The following is a 10,966-nucleotide window of genomic DNA, read 5'->3' as shown; positions in this document are numbered from 1 at the left end:
CGGATTAAAAGAAAATTCTAACAAATATATAAAGTCAATCTTTACTCTCAGTTGTTTGTTCTTTTCACATATGTTTTAACTGAATTAGAAATAAGCAAACTACAAGACAAACTTAAAGTTTGCTAGTCTAACGACTTGTCAGTTACGACGCTCAAGAAAAATACATTATTTCTTCAATTTCTATATTTTTAATTTCCCCAAGAATAATTATTGTGCCCAAAGGCATTGTCAAGATTGCCGCACCGTAATGATTACAACTTCTAACATAGAACTAAAATACCTATGCAACTGCAAAATTTCGTAAAAATTATCTCTGCCCATAAAAATCTATAACTTACGCTGGCCTGTTATGTCTCCAACTGCTTTAGAACGAGAATATCCCTTATGTTACGTCATTCTACTTCTACGCCATTCCAAGAAGCAGAAGCCGCAGAACGTTAGAGCGAGAAAAATGCAATCTAACATCCAAATGAGACGCAACATTACTAGTGTACTTAATATCACTTCGAGAAACCCGTCTGCGTAAGTACTTTTTACAATTCGACAATTCGAGCCAATCTCTTGAGAGACTCATAACTGTTAAATCTTACGAAACAATAGAGCGGAGTCGGGTACTACCGAACAAGCGGCTATTACTAAACAAAATTCTAATTCCGTATTGTTCACTAAATTTACCGATCGCTACAGTAATTTTCATGCAATGAAATGGGAACATCCTCTATCGGAAAAACAATTGTCTGCTCCTTAAACATATTTCAAAAGATACGGAGAATAAAACTCACGAAAAGACAAGCAACTGTCATCACATCCTTAAAGGACCACTAAACTCAATTTTTTGGTACTTTTCTCATCACTGCATATGAAAGACTTCTGGTTAGTCATAAACGGAACACCATTTAAAAAAAAAATAACTTGTGATTAATAATTAACACCAAGCGCTTAAAAGTTGCTAAAAGCCGTCTGCTTCTCTCTCGCCCGCAAACGAAACCGCAGACTGATTACGGAACTCTGTTGCCAGTTCGTCATTTTGCTGACTTCTCGACGTCACCAAAGATATGCCGGATTGTTGTGTTGCAGTCAATTGCTCCTTGGGGTCGGGTGATGGTATAACTATGCACAGATTTCCACCGGACCCTTTAGTTTGTGCTTAAATTGGTTGTTAGTAAGTGCGAAGGGAGCGTCGTGGAAGCCTGCGGTATATACTAAATCGGATGGTTCGCCCCCTACCACGCTTCCAGGATAGAAAATGGAGTTCAAGTTTCATCAACTTTATGAAATCAAGACGCATTGCTGACCAAAAGGATTTTGCATGAATATAACGCTTTCTTCCTTCTTCTTCTAAAGTCCGTCAGAATGATTGAGATTATGATTTGTTCTCATCAAGTTAGAAAATCAAAATACTTTTACCAGTAGATAAATATGCATTTGAATCATGGCCAAAAGGATTTTGCATGACACAACTTTTAACATAAGGACTTCTTCCAAGGGAGCAAGGTGGGGGTCGAAGTTACATTCATATTGCAAGCAATATTATATTGACCCCCACCTCAATTCCAAGAGTGAAATTGTGATGTTATAAGCAATGTCATGCAAATTCCTATTGTCCATCAATAAAATACATATTTTACTGCCAGTAGAAAGTAATTTTCCTTTTGTAAGTCGGTGAAAAGAAACTTTACCTGTAGCAGTATCATGAGCTTGATCAAGAGCAGTATGGAGCTCATGAATAGAAAAGGTTTCATTATAATCTTCCCATTATCTGAGTTGAAATTAATAGTTTTCTTTTCTTGTTGTTTTTGATACTGCTGGAATTTAGGTAAATAATTAGATTAGGAAGAGTGTTTAGCGAGGGATTCACCCAGTTTATTTTCTATATCTGATTTATCCGTAAGTAACTGATCTCCATGTTTAAGATGATGGACACTAGATTTAGTACCTTTACTTTTAATTTTCTGGACCATAGTCCATACTTTGGACATCGGTGTCCTCGAATTTATTTTAGATACATAATTGTGCCAAGATTGGAGTTTGTTCTGTTTAAAGGTACGCCGTGCTTTAGCATTTAAAAATTTAAATTTAATTAAATTATGCACCATAGGATGGCGACGGAAATAATGTTCTGCTTTTTTCCTTGCCTTCCTTGCTTGTTTGCAGTCATCGTTGAACCATGGTTTTCGAATATGTGGAACTGCAGAGGACTTTGGTATGCACTCATCAGCTATAGAGTTCAATTCATCAGAAAAGCACTTAATAGCATCAGGAACGTCAATAAAACGTTCAGGTTTAAGTTTTTCAGAACACAGTGTTTCATATAAAGCCCTGTTAGCCTTTTTAAAATTCCGCCTTGATGATGGAGGAACATCAGATGGAGTTACAGATTTTAGTTAAGTTGGAAAATGGTCACTTCCACAGAGGTCATCGTGGACTGACCATTCGAATTCATTTAGTAGTTCTGAATTTGTGAGTGACAAGTCAAGAGCAGAACAGGTCCCTGTACCAGCGTGTAAATATGTGTTGGAGTGAGTGAGTGAGTTGAGTTTTACGCCGCACTCAGCAATATTCCAGCTATATGGCGGCGGTCTGTAAATAATCGAGTCTGGACCAGACAATCCAGTGATCAACAACATGAGCATCGATCTGCGCAAGTGGGAACCGATGACATGTGTCAACCAAGTCAGCGAGCCTGACCACCCGATCCCGTTAGTCGCCTCTTACGACAAGCTGAGTCGCCTTCTATGGCAAGCATGGGTTGCTGAAGGCCTATTCTACCCCGGGACCTTCACGGGTCAAATATGTGTTGGAACCATCAATATAAATACATAAATCATTGTCAGAACAAAAGTCCTCCAACAACTTACCTTTAGTGTGTGTAGTGACACTGCACCAGAAACGTCCATGTCTTCAAGAGACTCGTATGTATTGAACAATTGAATTTTGTTCTTTGACCCTCTGCCACTTTGTTGTTTTGAAGCATCAGGCTTTGGCTTCGGTTTACTTTTCACCGTTTGCTGACTATCAGCTGTCGACTGAGACTTTGAGTGTGACTGAGATGATGATTTGTTTTCAGAAGACTTTGAGGTACTAGGGAGTGATTTCCCAGTCTGAGATGATATAGTAGGGGATAAAAGCTGTGGAGAGTCGCAACTGACCCGAGTCAAGGTAGTTTGGCAGCCTGTAGATGATTTTGTTATTTAGATCTGGACTCAGATCGTGTTTGTGCGACTGTAGCATAACTTTCTGTAAGATCAGATTTCTTTACCAGTCTTTTTTGCCTCAGAAAAAAGAGATATTTTGAGTAAACTTTATTCTGTTTATCTCCATCTGCTCTTTCCAAATAGGACACTGTTTAGAAAATGAGGAATGGTGGCTTGAGCAGTTGGTGCATTTTTTGAAATCACTGTCACAATCTTCTGTTGTGTGTGTTTTCTCACCACAGTGAGCACAAACAATGTGCAGGTATTTACACTGTGTCCATATTTCTGGCATTTAAAACACCTGAGCGGGTCGGGGATGGTAAGTTTCAACTTGGATGTTGCAGTAGCCTGCCTTCACTGATTTGGGTGCATTTGGCGATGAAAAAGAAAACAGATAGATATTCGTTTGGAATGTTTCGTTGTTCTTTCGGGTCGAAAACCGCTTCACATACAGCACATCTTGTTCTTTCATTTCTGATGCTATGTCAAGCTCGGACATATCAGCAAACAATCGATCACGATCTCTAACGATACCTTTACTGGTGTTCAAGGTTTTGTGAGCAGAGACTGTGACCGGAATGCACACAAAAGATTCAATACTCATCAGATTGGTTGCTTGCTGTTTCTTGCCACACTCAATTAGCAGTGCACCCGAACGTAAGCGTCTAATGCGTCGTTTTTAACATCCCCAGCAATACCTTGAATACCCTTACATACTGCGAAAGGGTTCAGCTTTAAAGGTGGCTTGTCCAGAGTCTCAATAACAAGGAAACGTGGCCAATACTCAATCGATAGAGACGGTCTATGGTCAGCATCAACAGGATCAATTTCAAGTTGACGTTTTGTTTTTTTGTTGGGTATTTCATAAGCCATGGTTGGTGTAACATGGTTCATCATCCGAGCTCCCCACCCACCATAGAGTATCACAAAGACAATGCTAAAATATGCGGGCCTCCACCTTACAGCACCGAGGATACCCGGATGATATACTCCAACAGAAGAATTAAAACATTAATAATACAACCAGATTGGCCCATGAGCCACCGCCTTCTGGGCATACGACTCTAGGCAAAAACATGAACTATTAAAATTGAAATTCAGAAGATCAAAAAATCGGCCAAGAGCTAATATATACATATTACAATTCTCAAAATGTTGTGCAACATTACATACAGTAATGCCCAGGGCTTAGCGTGCCCATTCAACCACCCGTCTAGGTGAAGTCAGGGCCGAAGTGGTGTGTTGAGCAATAGGAACACTGGTTCTGCTCCCATGCCCTCAACCACCAGGATCCCCTCCTCCACCGACACAGGGCCGCAACCCACGGCAAAAGGGTTGGTGGACCAAATATCCCCTCGGGTCCACAACCGGGGTGTCGGCGAGCTCTTAGCGTTACCCAGCACCCACCACGAGGAGGTGGTTCGCCACGGGTGCCAATAAATTATACGAAAGTTGAATCAGATGTGCTATTTGTGTTAACATGCTACCATTTCACCTAGCTAAAGTGAATATATTCCTTTCAGCAGACTCGATATGGTCTGATTTATAGTTTGTAGTTCTCTCAAATTAACCAGTGTCGTTCAAAGTTGTACATGGCACTGTTATGTGAAGAATCGTTCATGACAGCTTTGTTCCGTAGAGAACAAGAAAACCCCTCCTCTGTACGCACGTATTGAAGAGTTATTATCTGGTATGTAGTTGCTCAGCACCCGACAAGTACCTTTTTTGCCACGAGAAGTGTGTTTGACTCATGCTCATATGCGTAAATTGATAATGATATAACACATCAAACAATAACATATCTGACCTTGTTTACAACGACACGTATACTCTAATATATGTTTAATATATGAGTTATAGTCACACTATTACACTATACTGTACATTGTACCTGGTATATCAGTATATTGAGTGAAGACACCTTTGAATATTAAGACAACAATCTCTATAGACTCCCTGATTCAGGTAAGGCCACACCACTGAACACAGAAGGTAGTCTTTTTTATTTTTCATTCTTTCTTAGATTACAGTATAATTACGTTTATTCGGAACAAACTCTTCCTGAAATTGCAAGCAAATCTACATGAATTCCGTTTACCCATAGTCTCGAGTGAAAAAAATGGCGGTGAACGTAGCTGCACGTTTCAATTGTTGGTTGGTTGGTTGGTTTGATTAGGGATACTCTACATAGGCTCCCTGGTTTGATGTTCAACAACGCACTCAGCATTATTCCAGGTATACATTGGAACAGACTCAATTATACAAATTTTCAGTAAAAATATGGACTTCAGAGTATGTAATATGAACGAAATGACCGCACTTGAGCATAAACACTCGTCACAGAGGTCGTCAGTCCGACGATAGTCCGGAATAGACCAACACTAATGTTCGGAAAAGCCCGACGAGTGTTCGGAATAGCCCGACGTCATTGTTCGGAAAAGCCAGACGTCACTTTTCGGCAGAGCCGACAAGACTGCAAAATCTGACAATTAGATCGCTTCAAATATTTGCCTGAAACAGGTTTACTAGGCGGGATAAACTCGTCCTCACACGTGCATATGATGCACATTAAGAGGTTCTTTGTGTGTATAAATTATTGTTATGTGTGATGACACAGGGTGCGAATTAGGGGGAATGTGGTGTCAGCTGTTCGGTAATATCCCACACCGCTCTATAGTAATCGAACTTGAACTACAACAAACAATGCTTTTACATGATGAGATATAACTTTGTCTCAAGTTGTTAATAAACATAAACACTATATCGGGGGCGTGATCTTTGACCACCTGACTATTAAACTCATGATAACGTGGAAATTATACATTTGATATGGATGCTGAAAGGGTTTTATAGCATCTGTTGTACCCCACCACCCCCCACCCCCCACCCCAAACTATTCTATTCCGTTGTTTCAAAGTTGAAAGTGAGTTGAGAGTGTGCCTTCAGAAATGTTCCAGCAAAATTAAGACGGGAGAGATCAGAAATGGGACTAACACATTGCAAGTGTGTGAGTGAGTTTAGTTTTACGCAACGCCGTATTCCAGCTAAATAAATAATCGAGTCTGGACCAGACAATCCTGTGACCAGCAACATGAGTATCGTTCTGCGACATTGGGAACCGATGACATGTGTCAACCAAGTCAACGATCCTGACCACCCGATCCCGTTAGTCGCATTTTACGACAGGCACTGTCGTGTTTCAGAACAAGCATTGGTTGCTGAAAGCCTATTCTAACCCGGACCTTCACGGATCTCACACATTGTACCTATTAAACTCGGATCTTTTGTCATTGTGTTAATCACGTATTAATTTTTGAATATTTAATATTTATGCGCAATGATGCACTTACACCTCAGTGCATGCAGTCCTTATGTGAAAACATTGAGGTGTAAATGCCTTGATTCGTGTAATCACACCATGTTCAGTTTTAATTATGACTTGGCATACCTATGTTATTTTTCCACAACCATTATTTTGATAAAATTAAATTGAATATCCATTACGTAGGAAATATATTTTCCCTCAACATTATAAATACCTTTGCGACGAACATCATGCCATCAGATGTCAAGTGTAGTGACAATGTCGAAGATGGAAATAGTCAAGAAGGAGCTGGTGAAATACGACTATGTCCGATTTGCTCTTTGCGATTTGAATGGCATGAGCTGTGGTCAAGTCGTCAGAGGCTGTCATGCTGCAAAGTATCTTGACAAGGGGCTGACTATGTATGAGGGTACGTATTATGAAGACGATGTTGATGTTCGCTGAGTGAGTGAGTTTAGTTTAACGATACTCTCAGCAATAATCCAGCTATATGTAAATAATCGAGTTTGGAGCAGACTGAGTAATATTATCTTTGGTGGTCCACAGTCTGACTTAGTGATTAAAGTATGCAAAAAAAATTAATAAATAAAACAAAAAAATAACCCAAAACGGTGGGATGTGCTACCGCCGATGAAATATGAAGGAAAATATCAGAGAGATATTGTACGTGTTTTCAGAGTAAAGGGCTCACATGTGTATAAATACATTGACTTTGCACGAGGGAAGTATTATGAAGTTGACGTTGATATCGTTGCCTGTCCACAATTATCTCTGATCAAGTTCTTGAAAGGCATTAAGAAATTAGACGAACATGAATACATGTGCTTTATACGATGTTTTAGACCTAATTCCTGAGCTTCATCAGGTCAATGTTGTGTCAACGCATAGAGTGAATATATATATATAAATATATATATATATATATATATATATATATATATATATATATATATATATATAGAGAGAGAGAGAGAGAGATATATATATATATATATATATATATATATAGATAGATAGATAGATAGATAGACAGATAGATAGATAGATAGACAGAGATATATAGATATATATATAGATATAGATATATGTTTACACAACACGAGCTGGGAGATTTCAACATAGTATGAAGTCAGTTCGATAGGAATAATGTACAAAGATAACAATGTAAGGGTGAAACCAATGATATTAATGGTATTACAATGTAAGACAAAGCGAACGATTATTGAGCAGGAGAGGGTATACCGGGAAGGTCTCAGTCTCTACTTTCTTTAGATCTTCATGCTTTCTTGAAGCCTTACCTCTTTTACTAGTGGTTGGTGTTAGAATGTAGAATCTTTGTTTGCCAGGAGTAATTGGATTTTTGATGAGGTGTATCTTATGTTCCTTTCTCTGGATGGCTTTTGGGTGTGATCTATATCCTATGTATTTGTTTCCACAGCTGAATGCATACACACATCTTCTAGGGTTTGGGGTGGACTCAGTGGGACCTTTTCCATGGGACCATGTAACATGAGTTCCAAGTAGTGTTCTTTCTGATATGAAAGTGATCAGGTGAGGTGCGTTGCGCAAACATGTTTTTATCTCAACATATCCACGCTGTGCACTGGATATGTTGAGTCAGGAGACACTTGAAGAGTGAGTGAGTTTTGTTTTACTCCGCTTCTAGGAATATTCCAGGAAAATCACTTCGGGTTCACTTAATGAAGGAACAAGAATTAGCTCTTAAACTTCGTATAAAGAACAGAAGACGTTTCCATCCATAAACACGTGACATCCTCATTCTTTCTGGGTTATCTGTTGCCATAGACGTTGCAGGTTGACCTCCAGTCTATGGACATTGACAGTATGTGGTGCCATCATTAAAAAACACCCAATTACATCCCAGATGTGCTCAGTCGGGGCCAAATCGGCAGAAGTGCTGGCCATGGAAGCACATCCACATTGTTTTGTGTCAAAAGGTGCATGGTGTTCCTTGCTACCCGTCGCACACAGCAATCCACAAAACGTTCTCCACGACGTCGCCGAAGACGAACTCGCCCATCTGCATAACTGAGACGATAACGAGATTCATCAGTGAAGAGCACACCTTCCCACTGTCGCTGCGCCCATATTCAATGGGTTCTAGCCCAGCCTAAGCGACGGCATCGGTGTCTGTGTACCAATATGGGGCCATTGTAGCGTTGAGGCCATACTGACGTTAACCGTGCCGCATGCCGTGGTCGCTGATGATTCCACGTCTCTCCTGTATTGTCAAAGCTGTGCGTGTTGCAGTCCGGGTTTTGTTCCGATAGGCGGACAACAATGTGTTGATCTTGTCTGGGCGTGGAGACATGTGGCTGTCAAAGACGTTGACGGTCGCGGGTACTTCCAGTTTGCTGCAAGCACTGGCAGAGTCTGACGATTGAGGAATGATGGCAGCTGAAAGTTTGAGCCACTTCCCGACTTCATCCAGCATTTAAGTAACCGAGGGCTCTTTCTCGTTGTTCCCAAGTCAAACGTGGAATGGTAAAAGGGTCAATCACTGTTGAATTTTCACGTAAACTGATGATTAACAGTGTGGAAATGTTATACTCATGTGCGTTTGTGTTATTGTGTCAGAATTTTTAAAATTACGTGTATTTCATGATTTTCATATCGAGTCACGAAAGAGGCTGTGTTTTGATGCAACAGTCCAAACTATCATGTGTCTTTTACATGTTGAGATCCCTAGCATGATAGATGGTTCATTCATTCCAACCTATCATTTCACATTTTTTTCTGTGCATCTTAGTGTTGTGCGTTTCTAAAGTTGTTCAGTATATAATGAGGTAGAATGAATTGTACAGTTTCATGAATATACTTTTGTCCCGTTGAAGGTACGTTGGCTCTTGGCCCAAGAGGATATCCAGTGAATGTAAATCACGAGAAAAACCGCTGTTTGGGCAACATGAATATCTTTCCTGATCTCAACACTCTCAGGCCAATTCCTTGGGCACCAGAGGGCGTGAAGGTTGTTGAAATGATATGCGAATCTAGGTGGATGAAAGACAACACCCCTCAACTGGCTTGTCCTCGGTATGTTGCAAGAAAACAGATTCAAAGGTTAGAAGATCTTGGGTTTGATTTGTATTCTGGCTATGAAATTGAATTTATAATCCTTGATGAAAACATGAAGCCAGTTTTTGATAGTGCTGCTCCATACAGTCATAGGTTAATCAACAAACACAGCAAAGCCATTTTTCACATGGATAAGAACTTTCAAGATTCGAAGATTGATGTTGAAAGATACCATACTGAATGTGCCAGGGGGATGTTTGAAGCTGTAATAAAACCAAAGTATGGAATCGAGAGTCTCGATATGACCTTCAATCTTCAGGAAGGCCTTCTAGAAATGGCGGATCTGGGCGGTTTTACAGTCACCTTCATATCCCATCTTTCAGACAGTGATGTAGGTGGATCGAAGCATTTCAGTTTTTCTCTCTGGACTAAATCTGGAGAAAACGTGTTCTACGATGCTGATGCTGCAGACAAATTGTCTGTTGTTGCCAAACAGTTCATTGCTGGTATCCTGAAGCATACCAAAGCTCTTTATGCATTTGCAAACCCTACTGTCAATTGTTATAGGAATACTGGCATGTTCCTTTTTCCTTCGGCAATCACCTGGGGACTCGAAGATCGAACGGCATGTGTCCGTGCAAAGAACGACGGTCCTTCGAGAACATATATTGAAAACAGACTTGCAAGTTCAATGAGCAACGTATATCTTATTGCTGCGTCTACAATTGCTGCTGGACTGGATGGAGTCATCAAGAAGATGGAGTGTCCTCCCCCAGGGAAAACAGACCATGAGGAATTGCTTCCCAGTTCTCTGGGTGAAGCTCTGGTTGAACTGGAAAAAGATGAGGAATTGTGTGATGCTTTAGGGAAGGATCTGGTGGCATGGTTCGTCCAGAGCAAGAGAGATGCGGAACTTGTCAAGTATGAGGGCGTTGAGACTGACGAGGAACGATTTGCTATTGAGATAAAAGATTACCTGTAAAATGAATTAGTAATGTAGCAATGCGTAGGTTATAACCCTATGTGTTTGTTGCCTTTGAATTTGAAACGCCTATGCTCTGATAGAGAAATATATAAATTGTGTGCAATGTTTCTCGTTATGGAACATAATATCAAGAACATTCTGTGAGTGTTTGGTGAAAGGAGCAATGGCCCCGAAACCAGCGGTCATGTGTTGTTAATATACAAGGTAGGGTAATAAATATTATAATCAGTTGTGTGTGTGTATACCTGCTAACCAGTTAGTATATATTTTGTTGGCAAATTTATACTTATACTCAGATCGTGTGAATGTGATGAAGGTTCTTGTGCTGATAATAAACACAATATTATATTTTCGACAAGGAACAAGTATGTTTTGATGCTAGATTTGAGGTTGCTTTCAATGGTTACTCTGAGTCGCCGAATGAGC

The 10,966-nt window shown here is 40.1% G+C and overlaps 1 protein-coding gene across 1 annotated transcript; it reads left to right on the top strand.

Moving 5' to 3' along the window:
• The first annotated feature begins 6,774 nt into the window (after positions 1 to 6,774).
• Positions 6,775 to 10,716, top strand: LOC137261801 (lengsin-like). Its single transcript, XM_067799586.1, has 2 exons — positions 6,775 to 6,928; positions 9,375 to 10,716. The coding sequence occupies exons 1-2, from the start codon at positions 6,778 to 6,780 to the stop codon at positions 10,535 to 10,537; spliced, it is 1,314 nt and encodes a 437-aa protein (XP_067655687.1). The 5' UTR covers positions 6,775 to 6,777; the 3' UTR covers positions 10,538 to 10,716.
• Positions 10,717 to 10,966: the final 250 nt, after the last annotated feature.

This window comes from Haliotis asinina, chromosome 14 (assembly GCF_037392515.1).
Source record: "Haliotis asinina isolate JCU_RB_2024 chromosome 14, JCU_Hal_asi_v2, whole genome shotgun sequence".
Classification (NCBI taxonomy): Eukaryota; Metazoa; Mollusca; class Gastropoda; order Lepetellida; family Haliotidae; genus Haliotis; species Haliotis asinina.
Note: the sequence above shows the minus strand (reverse complement) of the source record. Positions and strands in the feature narration are given on the sequence as shown.

Bases quoted from the DNA above. Each gene is read 5' to 3' on its own strand.
- LOC137261801 (XM_067799586.1), top strand. From the start codon at position 6,778: ATGTCGAAGATGGAAATAGTCAAGAAGGAGCTGGTGAAATACGACTAT. The intron at 6,929-9,374 runs GTACGTATTATG...GTCCCGTTGAAG, and splicing joins GGGGCTGACTATGTATGAGG to GTACGTTGGCTCTTGGCCCA.